This window comes from Rhinatrema bivittatum, chromosome 4 (assembly GCF_901001135.1).
Source record: "Rhinatrema bivittatum chromosome 4, aRhiBiv1.1, whole genome shotgun sequence".
Classification (NCBI taxonomy): domain Eukaryota; kingdom Metazoa; phylum Chordata; class Amphibia; order Gymnophiona; family Rhinatrematidae; genus Rhinatrema; species Rhinatrema bivittatum.
Window position 1 is genome coordinate 210,990,840 of NC_042618.1, and position 19,948 is coordinate 211,010,787.

The following is a 19,948-nucleotide window of genomic DNA, read 5'->3' on the forward strand; positions in this document are numbered from 1 at the left end:
AATGACACTGCAATTGGAAATTATTAAAACTAAAAGAACATTACATGGAAAACTGGAGCCAGCACTTGTGTCTGTGCTCATGGATTGCGGCAGATGCAAAGTCTGCACCATGAAAAACATGCTAGGACTTCAAAATAACATTTCTGCTCATTAATCAGATGGTTCTGCCAATCTCCGGCCTTGCCCCTGGAGCCTCCATCCCAGTCAGCATTTGGGTACACAGGGAGAGCCATGGACCATTCTAGGCCCCTTAACCTCCCAGGTATCCCGCGCCGGGGGGGGGGGGGGGGGGGGGGAGAGAGAAAGTCTTTTCAAAGCCCTTATGGTTTTTTTTCCTTCAGTCAGTGCCTTCACTGCACATCAGTCTGGTCACACAAAAAAAAAAAAAAAATCACTCTTCACTCTAAAAGCTGTTCACAATAATGTCTTTACTGAAACTGGTGGTAGGTAACAGTACCCCTGATGGTAGTGCGCTCCAAAAAATCAAAGTCCACAAACAGCACAAGTCCAATCAGAATTTCTTCTCTCACTCTCTCTTCCCCAACACTTCGAGACAAGTGCCCATCCACCTTTTGGGTCTCTAGAACCTTTGTTTCTTTCTTTTTCCTCTTTGGTAAACTTCTGGCTGATTTGCTTGATCAGCTAACATTCTGTGGACTTCCTCAGCAAAAACCATTCTCCCTATGGCCTCTCCAGTATCTTCATCCAGAAAATTCTGTGGAATCCTTTCCTTGAATGGGTCTCCTTAGACTCTGAAATTTTCTTGGGCAGGGTTGGCCCAAGGTGTCCCCCTTCAGTCTTCTGTGTGAGGCGAGGGATGAAATGGTACTCCCCACCTTCCCCCCCATCAAGCACAGTGCAGGAGAAATCACTGAGTGGGTCAAGGGGGGAGTGGGGGTCCCCTTTGGAGACTGACCCTTTCAGTGATTTGAAATGCTGGGGAAGGGGGGGAGACAGGGATCAGTTTTCCTAGAGGGGTGACAGATAAAATGTTAGTGATGATATTTCTAGGAAGCAGGCATCCCTGTCACACTCCCAAGAACCCCACCACATACCTCCCACCCTTCTCCAGCATTTGCTCTCTGAGAAAGTGGGAGATGGGTGAATGGTAGGGGTTTGTGTGTGGTGCACACTCTTAGGGTCAGTGCAAGAGTATTAGATGCCTTAGGCAAACCTTACAGCTTTCAGCCCCAACCATACACAATTAAAAACTATGCATTTATAGTAACAGATTTTACATGCAAAAGGTCATTCAAAGTATAGTCTTCTGAGGTAAATATATCACTTACAACCACATGTATATTATATTTCCATGCACTACTGTGGTGGCAAAAAGGAAGCCTTGCAACACTTGGACCCTTATGGTATTAGGCCTATTGTAAAGTACATTGAGTTTAGGCTTGGCTCTCAAAGCCATGAATAAACTAAACTACAATTACAATATAGTAAACCTACCATACCAAAACAGCAGTAATTGCCAGAACTCAAAATGACAACCCTATCTATGAAAAGGCAACACTGCAACTATTACACCAGACCCCTAAAACATCAATACATCTCCTATTAAGAAAATAGAACAAGCCAAGCTGCTATAGGCCCCTACAGAGAAATTACACGCTAGCAGACTATCTCACCTCAGACACACAGACAGACCCTCACCAAATACAGAAGAAAGAGACCATAAAACTGAACTGGAAACCGCAGAAGGTCAGACTGTATGGCGTGCAACAGTGGAAAAACAGAATCACCTCCATTCCTCATAAAACAATAAAATCAGGAAATATAAAATATCAAGCATAATACTAAAACCATTAAACCATACTAATAAAAAGATATTTTAAAACAGCTAACAGAACAACATTCAACAATTAAACTTGTATAAAAATGTTTAAAACATTACCAAAAAAAACCAAACAAAAACAATAAAATATTACATAACAGCAGTCATATTAAATAACATCCAATAATGATTAAAACAAAGATTTAAACATTCCAAACCTGAAATCTTTTGATTTCCAGCCATGCTGAGATTGTCCTGTATTATTGGGGGAGAGGGACTGCACATAAATTTTGTCTATTGTCTCGATCATATATACACACACTAACACACGTTTGTTCTCTCACACACATTCGCTCACTCTTCTCCCTCTCCAGAATGCACAAGTGGCAGAAGCATCCACTATCAGCCCATGCAGCAACTGGGACTCCTCTGCAAACAGACACTGTTCCTGCTCCTTTATTCTAGCCATGCAGGCTGGTGCTGCTCCTGCTCTTTCTGGCCGTAGTGATTGCACCGCCTTCTTCCTACCTGTGCAGGCCCATGTTAGAGTGAAGAAGAAGGGCTTACAATTGTTGCAGTCCTGCCGCTACTGTGCCACCCCCAAAACAATGGTGCTCTATGGCCACCAAGTCCTTCCACTGAACTCTCTCCCACTCACAATCCCTTCATACAGTGTTGCTCCCTCTCTACTTCCCACCTCACTAACACCATCCTCTTTCCTTCCCTCTCACTCACCCACTTCCCTTCCATCCCCTCTCTCACTCACTCACCTGCCTTTTCTTCCCTCTCCATTCACTTACCCTCCTTTTTCTCTTCCCACTCATTCACCCCAGTCCCTTTCCTCTTCTCCCTCCCATCCCCTTTCACTCACTCCCTTCGATCCTTTCTGACTTACCCTTTCTTCCCTTCCCCTCAACTCACCCTCTCCCTCCCATCCCTTCTCTTCCTGCTCACTCACCTCCTTCCCCCTTCTCTCCCCTCCCACTCATGCCCCCTCTTCTTCTCTTCCTCCCCTCCCACTCACTCCCCCCCCCTCTTCCTTCACAGACTCACATCCTCCCTCTCCATGGGTCTTTTTCTTCTGGCCCATGTGGCCTGAGATCCCCGTGGGCAGTTCATCTTGCTGCATTACAGGGCCTGGGATCCCCCCAGGTACGTTGTCATTCTGTGCCGCCAGCATCATAGAGTTGAGTGCAAGGCGAGACGGCCACTGCAAGGGTATTTTGGTGGACGTTAGATATCCCTGCCAAATTTTGCCACCTGAGGTGGCTGCCTCACCCTGCCTAATGATAGGAGAGGAGCATACCCAGGGGTGGCTCTAACTCCTAACCCCATGTCCCAGGCTAAGGCCATCTAGTGGAGATCCCAAGGGGTTGCCACACTATAGATTAAAAAAAAAAATAATAAAGTCTGCAGTGCTTGCTTTGGCAGCACATATACTAAAAACAAAAAACCAAAACAAAAGCTGCAAATTCAATTCTAAACAGCAGAAGGTCAATTACTGTTTGAAAAGATGAAACCACTGAGGTTCACTATCAAAGCTATAGCATACAGCAGGCCAGTGATGAGTGGAGTGGGTGTGAGCCCTTGGTGCATTGGTGCGGACTCTTAGGCAAACCTACGAGGCCTACGCCAACAGCTGGCAAGTGTCCTGAAGCAGGACAGACTGGAACTTCACCTATACCAGCCGTCTTCCCTGCAAGTTGGGCCCTTGGGTTCTGATGGCCGGCAGGATTTAGGTGGGTCACTAGGGCAGTAGGATGAGCGAAACTCAAGGACAGGCAGCAGACAGGAGGTACCGGGAACAGGCCAAGAGATGGGGCAGGCACCAAGCAAGCAGTCAGTATCGGGAGGTCAAGCCGAAGGATGGACAAAAACAGACGAGGAGACCTGGACAAGATGAGCTAGACAAGGCAAAGCTGGGCAAGACGAGGCTGGATGAGCTGGGCAAGGCAAGGCTGGATACAGGAACACTGGAACAAATAGCAACATATACTGTACATGGCAGGAGACCCATTCCTGAGGCGAGGAGTACAGGGCTTGGTGGATTTAAATAGTCTGAGGAGGCTGACGTCATCTGTACGCTCCGTGTCTAGTTTCCTGCCATGGCGTCTATATCGTGTGCACCTAAGGAGGACACCGGTGGGGATGTGATAACGGCGTTGAAGCTGGGTGGACAGTTGGTGAGTGCGGCCAGTCACAGGCCTACCCTGCAGCCGGCCAAATGCAACAAGGCCTTTACCTTACTTGCTGAAAAATAATCAATCACGTTTCCAAATGAAGATCACAGGGAAAAGAATTCCATACTAAAGATGCCCTCTGGTATGTTTCCTGTAAATAGATTTCTTGGAAAGAGGGACCCACCAACAGGGCCTTCCCAAAGAAGAATAGAAGATGGTTAGTCATATAAGGTGTCAGAATTTTCTTAAGATAATGAGGACCCATGCCATGAATGCCCTTATGAATCAATCTAAGGATCTTAAAATGCACTTGAAAAAGCAAGTAGCCAATGAAGATCTGCCAGCTTGGGAGTAATGCTGTCTCGAAAGTTAGAGGCAGTAACAAGCCTGGCTGCTGCATTTTGTAATACAATACACACCGCTATAAAACTTTGTGGGGTCAAGTACATAGAGTTGCAGTAGTGAATGGTATATAAAAGCAACAACTGGACCGCTGTCCCAAAAATCCACTAAAGTTAAAATATATCTTAGATACCTCACTAATCTAAATTTACAGAAGGCAAATTTCACAACTGCTTTGATCTGGCTCTGACTATTCTTTAACACTGGGATATAGTGGCTTGATTTAAAGCATCTGGCAATCCACTTTCCATTAAAGAGGCATTTATTATTTATTCTAGAAATTCAAAGATGAAAGCCTGCGTGAAGCGAATCACACAAAAAGAACAGGGGCCTAATCAATATCCAGTGGATTTTAACTGGGAGACCAAATTGAGGCATCATAAATGTTAGGTTGCTGGCTGGACTCAGCTACTGACAAATTCCAGTACCAAGACACGTGTCATTCCCCCCCGTCCCCCCCAAAACACACATAGCTCTACCAGTGCCCCTCAGTCCTGTTCTCTAGCATCATCTGCTGAGACCACACACAGTTGTGATAATGCAAATCAATCCTACCCTGCAGTACCTCCTGCAGTTGCAGTTCTGAGGCCCACGCACAGAGAGCTGTACCAAGGCACATCAACTCCACCTTGCAACACCCGCTGCAATTCCAGCACAGAGACATCTCTGGTCATACGCCTGAACATAGACATTGTGTTAAATAAAAACATAAAAATTCTCTGAATTCCATTTCTTGCAGGAGCCACATCAGCCCCTTGCTTGATCTTCATTTTTCCAGCCATCTTTTACATTCGCATCATGCCAAAGGACAAAGAGCCCATGAAGTCCACCCCTAAAATCTTGGTATGTCCTTGATGTGATACTATGTCGTCTCACTAATGGGAAAGATTAACTTTCTGTAATGGGTAATTTTTCCTGGTAAGGTACTTTACAAATTAAAGAATTAACATTATCCCAAGGACTAAACAAGGTAAATTATCTCACTAAAAAAAAATAAGATTAAATTTACTTCTCTCTTATCTTAGAGAGTATCCCTTATTCCAGGCGACCCCACAGCCAGTTTGGTTTTCAGGATATCCACAAAATATGCATGAGAAATTTGCATATTGTGGAGCCTCAGTATTTGCAAATTTATCTCATGCATATTCATTATGGCTATCCTGAAAACCCAACTTTCTGTGGGGTCCCCAGGACAGATTTGGGAAGCCCTGCCCTATTCTGTTAATTATTTGGGGGGGTAAATAGTGCCTCTGTAAGTATAACCCTTATATGGGGCTGAATTTTCAAAAGCATGTGTGCGCATAAAAGTACATGCAGAAGGGATTCCATGCATACTTTTATGCACATTACCAAGAGGCGTCTGGGGAGCAGAGTTGGGGCAGGGAAACCATTTAAACATACACTTTCAATTTTTGAAAATAAGCGCGTAAATGTATGCATATGCCCATGCGCTGCACAGGGCTGCACATGATCCTGCAAATTTTCAATGCGGATTTGCACGCACAATTCCACTTAAAACGTTTGGGCTAATGTCTGCATGTACTTACTTTAACCCTATGCGGGCTGTTCTAAAATGACCCTTAATTGCAAAAAAGTAAAAGCTCAATTATATTACTTGAGTGAAGCCAAACATTAGCAGCCACAGCTGGGCATATATTAGCAGGCCTTAGATGAGGGGTAGAAGCAAAGAATGGGGATCTCATCTTACCACCTATATAAGGCATTTGTTGAGTTTTAGGTATCCTCAAAGAGAGACACAAGGGCTTACATATGGTGAAAGACTGGCCCTACAACATAATGGCACTGGCTGTCCCCGAGACAGGTGTCAAAGTGACATCACTTTGGCGACAACTTAAGGGCCTCCTGTGCCATTTTTGAACTACAGAGCAGGAGGGTAGGAGCGAGTGGGCATCGCTCCTGCCCTTTGGATTTGGCAGATTCTCACAAAATGGAAAAGTGGGAGCTGAGGAGTTCCCTAACCCTAGTAAATTGTTTAAGGGGCAGATGAGGGTCAGAGAAGCCCGGCTCAGCCTAGCCAGGTGGGCCTGGTTCCTAAGGTTGTCTTTGTGGGGGTGGGAGCGGGTTGGAGGGCCTTGTGGAGGCCCTTTTTGCAAAACGAACTGAAAATTTGGGGGTATTTTCGTGCAACACCATTTTTTGTTTGGCTGCACAGTTCACTAAAGATGAATGCACATTCCTAGTATAAATATGTAACTGTAGACAAGGAGGAAGTAGTAAGGCATTTGATTCAATCTTACATAATATAAACAAATAGCCAAAAAAATATGGTCTTTGACATTGTTACTGTTAGGACCTTATGATTCAGGCCAAGCTGTCAGAACTATATGAGTCAGGCCATGCTGCTGTCAAGAAACTCAAGAATTTGTGTCGGCCTAGAGGGACATATGAAGGGAGAGCCACCAGGGTCAGTCCTGGATCCTTTGATCCAGGTATTAAAGGGCAAGACTGCTTCAGTTTCATTCTTGAAGTGTCAAAAATACGAGCCAAGAAAAATCATACAAAATGTACAGTCTCATTACTGCTCCTACTGTTTTCAGTAAGGAATCAATTTACCTTTCTGGTTGGAAGTGTTGAGGTCAGGGGGGGGGTGTGTGTGAAAGACTCTCTTCTGGTGCCCTTACTGAAACTATTAAGCAATGGTGATTTGTAACAGAGACGCTGATTCTACGCCTCTGTAGGTCAGGTGGCCAGTTTCAGTGACACTGGACCTGCTACACAGACCGACTGCTTTGTTTGCATAGAATAACCCTATCCCTTCTGACTTTGCTCCTTTTGTACTAACCCCGCTCTCTCCTCATATTTTTCAGGCAGCATGTTTTGCAGGCCTTGGCATCCTCTTCATGATTATGAGTTTGAGCTTCATCATCATTGACTGGGCAACCGGAACCAGCAATAGTGGAGGAAGCCACTAGCCAACAAGATGTTTAACCATACACCTGCCCAGCACTACATTCTGCTCTGCTCTAGAAAGAAGCCAGCATGACACTTATCTTCTTCCTAACCATCAACAGGGACACTCATTCACTATTAGTACTGTACAGTAGCCTAGGCCATACAGGCACACTGGGTTTGTGATGCAAGTTTGGAGCCAGTGCCACCACTGAAGGATGGGAAGAAGTTGTTTAAACTGTACATGTTTGTTGCTATCCGTAATAGTGACTTAATACTTAGAACAGAATTTTATAAATTATAGCATTTTTTCCATACAAAAAGGTGCAATCAGATGGCTAATATTGCAGAACAGTGCACAGCCTTAGCTCTAAATGGCAGAATCCCCATACAATAATGTGAAACAAGGGTTCTGAGTGGTGTAACTATAGTAAACTAATAATGCACATAATCCACAGTGCTACGACTAGTGTAAAATAGTTCACAGCCATGGTACAATAGTGTACAGTCATAAGTGACATATCCATGCTTCAATGGTGCATAGTCATGTCATAAGTGAAATAACCATGGTAAAATAGTGCATAGCTATGGTTCTTTGTGATATAACCATGTTTAAAACAACATACAATTATAGTCCCAATCATAACATAATGAACAACTATAGCCATAAGTGATCTAACCATGGTAAAATAGCATACCGCCGTGGCCCTGAGAGCTATAACAATGCTAGAACAACATGCAGCCATGGTCCTTAATATTAATAAGAGAGGGAGGACAGTAGCATCACTAGAGCTAAGGTTATAGTAAATTTCTATATTGTGATTTTTCACTTGTTCACTATTTCACTACAAATGCATCTTCTGTAAATGATCAGGTAAGGTCTGAGTGCTAATCCCTCTCTCAACCTGCCAAATGTTAACATCGGCTGAACATTTTTTTTTCCAGTTTGGGAGGGCACGGAGAGTAAATTGGCCAGCTTCCAAAAATGTTTCAAACTTTTTTTGGTTGTTCCAGGCACGTGCAAAAATGCCAAGTTTGTTGTGAGCCCAGATTCGGCACTTTATCAGGAGTTAATTCAAAGTAGAACTTTTGGCATTTTAAAAATTAAAAACCTCATAGCTTTGAAGTTGTGGTTTTAGAAATCACGTTCTGCAATGCAAATGTGTTTTCAGAAGAGCTGCACCTGCAGAAGAACAGCAAGAGAGGAGATAACTGCAGATGTAACGCTAACTTTCCGGACTGGTCTCTTTATTCCTTCCCTTGCTGCTCATTTCATGTCCCCGTCTGTCGCCTACCTTCTCTAGCGGACAATGAAAGTGATTTCAGGGTTAAAACTGATGTGCTGCACCTGCAGCACAAAAAAATGAATGAGGGTAAGAAACCGCAGCACCTTTAATGTGCCTGTTGGAGAAGAAAAAAACGAAAGCGAGGAATCCCTTAGCACCTGCCTCACAAAAGTACTGAAAAACTGGCCAGGGCAGGCAGGACTTGGCACCTTGTCACACCTCTAAGTACAACACAAATGAAATCACAAATTAAGAAAAAGAGAAAGGCATCAGCTACCTGGCAAAAGCCTGGGTGCCTGTCTCAGACTCTGCTGGGCACCTGAAGCTCTCTCTCCTTTTATTCCTTCTTCTGATAGAAACCTCATTTTGCTCAATAATCATTATATTCTCCTGGATACATTCAAAAGCAGGCACTTCATTGCCATGACAAACGAGTGCATGTGTTGCTAGTGTAACACACAAGGAGAATATTTTTCAGAGGGATTTAGGTGGAGGAATGGAATTGTTAGTTGGGTAGATGATCCCAGTTGAAATCTGTCCCCCTCAGAGCAGGTAAAAGTCCATGAGGCTTTCACATAGTCAAAAAGGGCATTCCTCGGAGGGGGTAGTGTTAGGACAGGGCAGTCACTGCCATGTGGAAAAGAATGTGCGTACAAAGAGGGTGTTGCCAACAGGTTCCAGAACATGATTTGGAAGGACATATGCATTTATGTGTGCAGTTTTTTGGGTGCCGTGGACTTTAGAACAACTGGTGGAGAGTGTGGGTGAACTGGTGATGGTCTGGGTCAGCTGGTGGAGGACTCGGCGCACTGGTGCTTGGAAGTACACACATTAGCGAGATACATGCATACAGTCGACTTTATAAAATACCTGCCTACAGCCATAAAGCGAGGGGGTTATTACATCATTATTTTGCATATGAAATATATGCATGCACTTATAAAAGAGGTGTATAAACTATGTGGATCCCTGCAATAAAAAAAAATGTACATCTACTGCCACCTACATGCAAACGATGGGGATAGTGATACACCAAATTTGAAGGACTGTAGCTGCTGCTGCTGCACAGTTTATACAATACAGGCAGAACTTAAGGTGCACCAACTTAGTACACGTGTGCGCCGAATTAAATTTGGGAGCAACAGTTAAACTTCCTGCATTGATGCGAATATCGAGGGTAGTTTTTATCCACTAGGTTTCCATCAATAATCACAGCAAAACCATGCGCTTACCTCTGCTTCGATTATTGCCACGGGAAAAAAAGTATCCACAGAGATCTGCATCTGCTTTTTCCCAGCAAAATAATACTGTACTTTTCAAAATCCAAAGCTACGCGTGGTGTTGCCTCTCCTGACCTAACCCTGCCTCTCTCTACACTATGTTCCACAATACTTGTTCTTTTGCCCGCACACAGTGTGGTCCATTTTCAAAAACCCATTACCACAGGTAAAATGCTGTCTTACCCTCCTCCCACTCCCCATATTTCTGGCCTGATTGCAGGATACAAAATATCCTGCTGCTCTAGCTGCTATTTCTCCTCATTCCCTCAGGATTACGCAGAGATGTCCCCATTTGTTCTTTGGTGGGAACTCTTATTTCTCTGTCAGCTCTGGTGAACGTGCATCTTTGATTATATTTCTGTTTTGCACGGTACAAGAGGAAATGCATTTCTCTGGGGTTGCATTGTATGTGTAGCCTGGCCAGGGTCTCCAGTTCCATTTATGTCTGTGTGTTTCAATTTCTAATTTGTGATCACTTGCTCTGTTTTTGGTGAGGGGACTGTCTGTGGCCTGCACATGTGACCAAGGTGAGGGTTTCGGTGTGTGTGTGTAATTTCTGTGTAAGGATTGATAACATTTCAGCTTATGTTTTCCAAACTGCATGTTCCAATATGTAATGTTCAGTCCCCTTTCAATATTTACAGTGCTGCCTTTTACATAGGTAGGGATTTTATTATTTTAGGGTGGCAGGCTTGTTACATAGGTGCTGAGAAAGTTTTCTGCAGGGCTGGGTGTTGGGTCACAAAGTACCTGGTAGTGGAGGGAGTTTGTGTCATTACTGAGGCGACATCAGAGTTTGAATACTCTTTTTTTTTGTTGGGGGAGCTTCTGTGGACATACAGTGTCTGTTTGCACAACTGGAGGTGCAGTGTTTCTATCGGGGCGCCATCCTATTTTGTCTAGTTTTGGGTTACTGATAGATCCTAGACTTTACTCCCATAGAGTCCCAGAGACTCTCATCCGGACCGGCTGCAGGCCAGGTCCGGATGAGAGTCTCTGTTGCCAGAGCCAATTTTTAAATAAGAAACTCCTGTTTGCTAACATTAAAGCTGCTAAGGACGCTGCTGATGAAGTTGTGCCACCACTGTGGGGGAAAGACACCACTGCCACTGCTATAGAGAAGAGAGAGAGATGGTATCAGGCTGCTACTGCTGAAACTGCTAAAACTGCCAAGGCTAAAGGGGAGTCTCCACTGAAGAGAGTGAAAGTGAGTGAAAGAGAGAGAGAGACCACAAAGACAGAGAGGAGTTTGCTGGTGTGGTGGGAGAGGGGGAGATAAGGACGCCCAATACTGTGGGCAGGGGGGAAGAGAAGTGGTGGAGGAGATACCAGTGCTGAGCAGAGGGTTAGCCTAGAGTTGGCCTTATTTACTGCACCAAGTGCAAATCTCCCACTCCACCCCTGGTGCAGTCAAGAACCACTAATGCAGCCCTCTAGAAAAAAAAGGTCACCTATCCCTGAGACAGAGTGTCAATAATAATAGTATTTCATTGAATTTAAACACATATATACTGCTAATCCAGATTAAATAATCTTCTCCAAGCATCAAATAATACAACAAATAATCAAAACAAATAAGATATTCATATCATGAAGTACAATCTTGTTAAAATATCAAGATAAAACAAAGACAAGCCAAATAACTATAGATGGTACACCTTAAAAAGCTAACCCAACATAAACGTTACAACTCCAAGCTATCCATTAAAACATTTCCAAAACACCCTTCCTACCAATCCCATATTCTATCTAAACTGAATTGTCATATAACAAACCCCCCCAACAACCCACGGGCACAATAGTTGATATCCATTATCAGCACACTACACCAAACCCACACAATCTAAATTAACTATCATATAACAATTCACATCTTTCTATATTTCTTGTACATTGGTAAACCTACTACATCCCCACCTCATCCAGCATCTATCTCATTCCTTCTCCAACATCTGCATCATGCCTTTCTCAAACTATAGCCTATGGCCCACAGATGGACCATGGCAAAACGTCATGCCGCATGGTGGCAGCGGTCACAGGAGAAGCAATGGGAACATGATTACACCACTGCCCACTGCTGTGACAGTGACTGTATCAGCACCATGAGGATGTTCAAGTCTTTTGAGTTAGCACTTCCATCTCCCCACTGTTGATGTGGTTCATTACAACATCATGGTAATCACAAAATAAGAGAGTACAAGCTCCCTACTCATCACATCACAACATACATAGGGAACCCTATGAGTTCATTTTTATAGCATTAACATTCATAATTTACTATAATCTCATAACAATTTTGTTTATCAATATTACCATTTATCAGCAGTGCTTAACATAATACACATCAATTTTTTATCATTTTATTAATTACATCCACTGATGTTTACAATAATTCAAAAACATGTGCAACCCAATATACATAAATATACACACTTATTTAGCAGCAGTGTATTAACATTTAAAACACATATACCCACTACATTCACTCATCCACATACACTCCCCACCCATTAAAACCCCATCTATTCCCTTTTAATAGATGCACCATACATATTTCACTTAAAGTGCTTAACACAAATTCTTAAATCCTAAATGTATTCTTTCCACGGGAGCAGTTCACAACGTCCCAACAGGGATCCCCGTTTCGCCGCAGCTTCCTCAGGGGACAAATCACTCCCACTTCATCCGGAGATGACGAGACCCACCGGCCTTCCACCCTCCAGATTATTGCACCTAAAATACACTTCCTCCAATTTCAATCACCGGCACCGTTGCACACCTTCTCAGTTATATCACCACCTCAAATACCTCTTCAGCAATTCCTGGTATATTCTAATCATTCCACTTATACAATCCACTTTATGTGTGCCTCACAAACAGCTTAGCAGGCACCGAGAGAATTTCTCAATAATGAAAGCATAACAGCGTCCACCATCTTAACAGCAAACAATAACTGAGAAGGTGTGCAACGGTGCCGGTGATTGAAATTGGAGGAAGTGTATTTTAGGTGCAATAATCTGGAGGGTGGAAGGCCGGTGGGTCTCGTCGTCTCCGGATGAAGTGGGAGTGATTTGTCCCCTGAGGAAGCTGCAGCGAAACGGGGATCCCTGTTGGGACGTTGTGAACTGCTCCCGTGGAAAGAATACATTTAGGATTTAAGAATTTGTGTTAAGCACTTTAAGTGAAATATGTATGGTGCATCTATTAAAAGGGAATAGATGGGGTTTTAATGGGTGGGGAGTGTATGTGGATGAGTGAATGTAGTGGGTATATGTGTTTTAAATGTTAATACACTGCTGCTAAATAAGTGTGTATATTTATGTATATTGGGTTGCACATGTTTTTGAATTATTGTAAACATCAGTGGATGTAATTAATAAAATGATAAAAAATTGATGTGTATGTATTATGTTAAGCACTGCTGATAAATGGTAATATTGATAAACAAAATTGTTATGAGATTATAGTAAATTATGAATGTTAATGCTATAAAAATGAACTCATAGGGTTCCCTATGTATGTTGTGATGGCATTACAACATCAGCAGGGAGGAAGCACCAGCCCATGAATTTCGAACATGCACTCAATGGCGATAAAATCACCGTGAATGCTGTTGGCAGTGGTGGAATGTGCTTCCACCGCTTCTCCTACTGCCACCGATTCTGGATGGATTAAACTGCCTACAAGCCATACATGGATAATGAGCTTTAACTTGGCGATCCCTGGTCTAATATATGTTCAGCTTCCTGGTTATTTAAGTAAAAACTGAATTTGTGTTAGACATTTTCTTTTTCCAGATTAACCTGCAGTGCCGATAAATTGTGGCAGGTCTCTAGCAGAGTTAGGTTCTCTTGCAGACCTTCTGGAGCAGGGGATAGAGTGACCAGATCATCTGCATACAGTAGGCATTTGAGCTCTGGGAGGCTGATATTCAAAGACCCACTGAGAGAGTAAGTTACCCAGATAACTTTCTCTGGTTAACTTTACCTAGATGTTTAGTGGATTTATCCAGTAAAAGAGTTGCTAAATATACCTGGATAAAGTTAGCTGGGTAACTTTGGGACAGCGATTTATCCAGCTAGAGCAACCTGGGTAAGTCTGTCCAGGAAGTGCGGAATATCTGGGCTGCCCAGAAAAAAAAAATGAAACCATACCTCTGGAACGCTCCCAGCACCGTCTCTTTGTATATGGAGTTGCAGGATATCACGATGTAATAAATAAATAATACCCAAGTAAATTTTGATCAGACAAAAATTTTGCAAGGGAACGGGGAAAAATTTTCAAAACTCAAGAGCTGAATTTTCAAAAGATGTCTGTGTAAAAAAAAAAAATAGCACATGCGCATAAAATGGTACATATGCGAGTATATTGTATTTTAAAATCCACAACATACATGCATAGATCAGGGACTGTGAGTAAATCTTCATGGATTAAAAAAAAAAAAAAAAGGTGGGCCAGGGCCAACATTTACGCACATAAGTTACTATTTTACAGTCTCCCAAATTGACACACACAAGTCTTTTATCTGCATATATTTACTTCTGCCCAATATCTGGTGTAAGTGATCATAACCATCTCAAAAGTGAAAAAATATAATTGGGTGGACGATCTGGGTTAAATGGGGGGACTTCAGGCTGAAGAGCCAAGAGTGTCGTCACGGGCTGCAGATGGATAGTCAAATTAGTAAAACTGGTAATTTCATTGCTGAGTTATGTGCAAAAGCCGTCTTACGCAGGGGTAAATGCATCTAAATAACCTGAATAAAATCTATTCATGTATTCCTTTACAATTTGAAGTACAAATACGCAGGTATATCCATTTGTGCACACTTATCCAGCTAAACTCTGACTTATCTGGCTAAGAAGCGCCTTTGCTGCTACTTAAGACGAACAAATTTGAACTTATCCAGATAAATAGCTTTTTTTTTTAGATTTATCCAGCTATCATACATACCAAGATAAGTCCGAAAAGTGCTAATTATCTGGACAAGTAGTGCTTTTCAGACTTTTTCAGCTAAGTGCTGCTACTTAGCCACATAAATTGGAACTTTTCCAGATAAGTCCGAATTTGCATGGCTCATGGATTTATATGCATGAGCATGTATGTGCGCATATGTACTCGTATTTTAAAAGCACATATTTGTGCACAGGTTATAAAATACAGAAGTATACATGCATATATGGATGCACGCGAGCAGTTTTGAAAGTTATCTGTTTGTCTAGCTAACTCCAAAAGTTAAACAGACAATCCCTTTGAATATTGGCCTCTGAGTTATTTAGTTTCAGTTCTGGGATTTAGGATCTTTCCAGTAGTGTTGGGAGCTCATTGATGCAGATGTCAGCGAGGGTAGAACTGAGGCTACATTGCTTATGCCTTAACTCCTGCCTGAAGCTGTTTGCCTGCAATTTTTTAATCGTTATCTTACAGCTGATGGATGAATTCATAGATTTAATTATATCTCAGAGTTTCCCTCTCCCTAATTCCAGTTTGCAGTAGGTTAAGGTTGAGGTCAAGGTGCTAGATAGAATCTAAAGCTTTTTTTAAAGTCAATAAAACATATTTTCCCTGAAAGGGGGAAGGAGGGGATTTTTCTCATGCTTGTCAGTGTGGTCTGTATTTCATTGCTTGGGGAGGAACCCAATTTACCTTCTATGCAGCTTTTTGCTGCATAGAAGGTAGATTGATGCTATTTACTACATTCACTCTATTTACTTGCCATAGCCTTATTCAAAAAGGATTTTTCCCCATTCTGTGCCTATGAAAGCAAATCCTTAGGGGCGGATTTTCAGAGCCCTGCTCGCCGGTGCGCCTATGTTCAATAGGCCTACCGGTGCGCGCAGACCCCGGGACTCGCGTAAGTCCCGGGGTTTTCCGAGGGGGGCGTGTCGGGGGGCGGGCCCGATCCGCGCGGTGTTTCGGGGCGGGATGTAGCGTTTCGGGGGCGGGCCCAGGGGCGTGGTTACGGCCCGGGGCGGTCCGGGGGCGTGGCTGCACCCTCCGGACCTGCCCCCAGGTCGCGTCCCGGCGCGCTAGCGGCCCGCTGGCGCGTGGGGATTTACGTCTCCCTCCGGGAGGCGTAAATCCCCCGACAAAGGTAAGGGGGGGGTTTAGACAGGGCCGGGCGGGTGGTTTAGGTAGGGGAAGGGAGGGGAAGGTGAGGGGAGGGCAAAAAGAAAGTTCCCTCCGAGGCCGCTCCGATTTCGGAGCGGCCTCGGAGGAAACGGAGGTAGGCTGCGCGGCTCGGCGCGCGCCGGCTATACGGAATCGATAGCCTTGCGCGCGCCGATCCCGGATTTGCGCGGCTACGCGTGTATCTACTAAAATCCAGCGTACTTGTGTTTGCGCCTGATGCGCCAACAAAAGTACGCCAAATCGCGCTATTTGAAAATCTACCCCATTCTGAATAAAAGCCCTCTGACCTGCAGTTTTGAAATGAGCACATCTTTTGCCCACGAATTTAATTTTTACACCTTCTGGAAAGAAAAAAATAACATTTTCCATAGAGAAAATCATGCAAGCACAAAATGTGTGCAGACTTGCTGTGAAATTACTGCCTGATCCTGATATTTAGCACTTTCTGGCAAATGTTGCACAATGAGTTTTGTTACAGATTTTCTTTGCACAGCCTTTATGCACTTTGTCCTACTTTTGCCCTTTAAACCTTTCTCCTATTTGTTCCCTACAATTTCCTGCACCTATAGAACTTCTCCCTCTCATGCATCTTTCCCCTCTGCTTACTTCCTCCTATGACGCTTCCTTTCATGTACTATTGACTCCCTCTGTCTTTCTCACACATAATAGTGTCTCCAAAGAACTTGTACTTCATCGCTCTTCTCTCCTGTTGATCTGGCCCCTATCTTTGGAATCCTGCCTCTAGATGCCTTCTCTGTTCTCCTTGCCTGTGTGTGCATTTGTTCCTGCGTGACTTTCCCTCTGTTCTCTTCTTCCTAGTGGATTCTCCATTTCATGCATATGGTCCCCATACTCTTCCTGATCCTCCTAGAATCTGTATTCTACAGAATTCTCATTCCTGGCATCATTTGTGATTTGTCAGAGCAGCAGTTCATGAGGCGTCGAGTTTGGTTTCCGCAGTGGCTATAACCAGCTCTTATGTTTCTTTGTTAATACAATTGTGGTTAGTCAGTTTTTGTGGTTCTGGTCAGTGTTAGCAAATTGGAATAATGTACAGTCATAATATTGTGATGTGATTTACAGCTATGTTAAATAGTTTTAGCATATTTTTACCAATTTGCAAGTAGGATGCTAAATATCATGTATAAATAATTATAGCTGTGGTACTGAGTATACTATGATAGTGGAAAGTGTATACCGATGGAACTAAAATTCCTCCTATGACAGCTTTCCTATCCTGCAGCTGAACACACCCACACACACACATATGTGTAGTTAAATATTATCCCATTTCCTGCCCTGTGATGAAGGTGCTAATCATTCTTTTGCCTGCTGCCCCTTAACAATACAATCCCATTCCTTGGATCTCCCAGGATCACCCCTGATTCAGACCCCTATCTACTACCTAGTTACTAACACATAGACCATCCTTATTTACAAAAAGTCATATTTTACCTTTGGTACTTCAGGTTCAGGACGGAAAACATTGGAAATCTGATATTCTTTATCACACTGCTCCAATGAGAATCACATGGCGACAGGAGTTTATACATATTTTACGCACACTTTGCATAATGTACATAGAATCTTAAGACTTCGACAAATTAAAATAGAGAAAGTATACAGATAACAAAAGATGAATGTAGGATATATTATAAGATATTTCTATACAAAATAAAATCAAATGATTAAACAATTTGAACAGAAAACCACGCAGGTCTATATGCTTCTCACATCTGGGAATGTTTCTTTTAAACAGCAGCCTAATGTCAGGTATTCATTATGGAGCTGAAAGTCTCATTTCTCTCCGCCAGCGTCCAGTCCTGCTAACTGTATGCCTCTGAGGCAACTCAAGAATGGGGGTCTCAGTGCACCTCTTGTTTGGTCTGCAGAATACTTGACGTCAGGTTCATATAAAATCACAAGATCTTACTCATATCTGGGTCTCACAGCTAAGCTATCTTGCTTCTAAGACATGTTGGCATTGTTGCACCACTTTCTAAGACCTATCCTGTGCGCTATAACTTTTTTTTTATAGTCACACACAAGAGTTCAAAAGATTTTGTCAAAGTCAAGCACCACTTAGTATTTTGGTTCAAATTTCTCTTTTTTCCCTTCTTCCAGTCTTTTTGGATACAGGCCCAGGCCTGAATTAAACACAGTGGTTTTACAGGCTACAGCCCACCATGAGGCACACACTGAAGTTAATCCAGACTTGGTTATGTTGCCATTGACCCTTTGCTGCTGCTCGCCTCCTTGCCCTGTCTTTTTTTTTTTATTTCGCTCAGACCTTTCTCCCACCCCCCACATCTAGGTCTCTCTCTCTCTGACCCTGGCAGGAAGAGAGCAGCACTGCCACTTCCACCATTGTCAGAGAATTAAAGGTTAAGCAAATAAAAATATATAAACAAGTTGATCCCTTTTTATTGGACTAACAATACATTTCTTGACTAGCTTTCCAGGGCTAATGCTCCTTTCCTCAGATCCACTTAGAAAGAGCAAAAGATTACATTAACACAAAATAAGTGAATCATAAAAAGTATTCCAATGATAGTGTGAAGGGAAAAGGGGGTGAGGGGTTTTTAATGGTTTATCAGAGGTGACAGGTATCATTTCTCATAAGTTAGTCCAATAAAATAGTTTCTCTTTAGATTTTTTTTTTAATTTGTTAACCTTTATTTCTGTGCATTCAAGTGGACTAACATGACAGCTATATCACTTCATACCCATGTCAGATTCCTGTGCCATGTGCGTAGTTTCACAATATGACACTACGTACATGGCCCCATAGTGTCATGGGATCTGCTGGCACCGTGCGGTTCATACCATGAAAGACTGTCTGAAACTAAACCATGCAGCTGAGGAGCCTGAAGTATAAAGAGCCAGGGATTGAAGAGAAGAGGACCCATCCGTATATGGGGTGTTAAAAAGTAACAAGAACTCTACGGTTAGAGTAACAATGAATGCACAGATCTTCGGCTCAACAGGAGGCCTATCCAAACTGGGATTCACCTTGGCAGGGGTAGTAACATCCTGTAAATGAATTAGAGCACGCAGCCATGCAGAGGTCCCCATCAACCATCCTGAAAATGAATGGAGTATGGTGGTATCCCTTCATTTCCATCAAAGATAAGGGGAGGGGTAACACAAGACAAGATCCTGACAGGAAAGTATGAGACCACCAGATGCCTTTGCCTCTTGTGCCTGTGATGTTAACATGATAAATTGGGTTCTAGCCTGGTGGTGCCATCACCAAGAAGTACCCTGAGACATGCAATGAACATATTTTGAGAAATAATTCTTACCATAGCGCACAACACAGCAACGGTATGGCACTGTGCTGACTCAATCCTTTTCTGGCGTCAATAGATACCACCAGCTTAGAGAAAATACAATAATTGACTGAAGCTTTAGACAAATATTATGGCCCAGATTTAAGCACTGAGCAGAAAAAAAGTGCAAAAAAAGCCTGCAAATTAGCACAATTTTGAAACTGTGCATTTTTCAAGGATCTAAATTCCTACAGCTCCTGAAAAGGAAAAAAAACTCTAAATGTTAGCCGCAGGCTACTGAGGACATTTGGATCCTAAGAGGCTGAAAAAGTAAATAATGTTGTTTTTGATTCAAAAATCTTGTCCTTTTCAGGATTTGTAAACCACCGCCCTCCCGCCCCCTTTGCCAGGGGTCACCTTCCCTGCCCTGGAGAGCACTGGGTGCACTCAGAGTAGGGAAAGGTCTCTCTGGGTTCAATGTAATTTACGAAAGTTCGGAATGGAATGGGGGCAGGACTTCTGCAAGGCCAAACTTGGCAGAGGTTACTTCAAAATATAATCTGCAGTAGCTGGTGCTCCAAACAGAATGAAAGTTTACCTACAAAATAACCAGTTCAGCAGATATACATGTAAACCCTGGGCACATACAATGAAAATTGTAGAGATGGACCCTTTCTGCACAGCTCCCCTCAGTCTCTATTCAACT

General features: G+C 43.0%; 1 protein-coding gene across 3 annotated transcripts in view; it reads left to right on the forward strand.

The window, feature by feature from the left end:
* The window catches only part of LOC115090486 (sodium-coupled neutral amino acid transporter 3-like), a 328,123-nt gene extending 316,811 nt beyond the window's left edge, over nt 1-11,312 (forward strand). For all 3 annotated transcript variants that reach the window (XM_029599646.1, XM_029599647.1, XM_029599648.1), the window contains 2 exons: nt 5,102-5,205; nt 7,191-11,312. In XM_029599646.1, the coding sequence (XP_029455506.1) occupies nt 5,102-5,205; nt 7,191-7,295 (209 nt within the window). In that variant the 3' untranslated portion in view covers nt 7,296-11,312. The remainder of the gene's footprint in view (nt 1-5,101; nt 5,206-7,190) is intronic.
* Nucleotides 11,313-19,948: the final 8,636 nt, after the last annotated feature.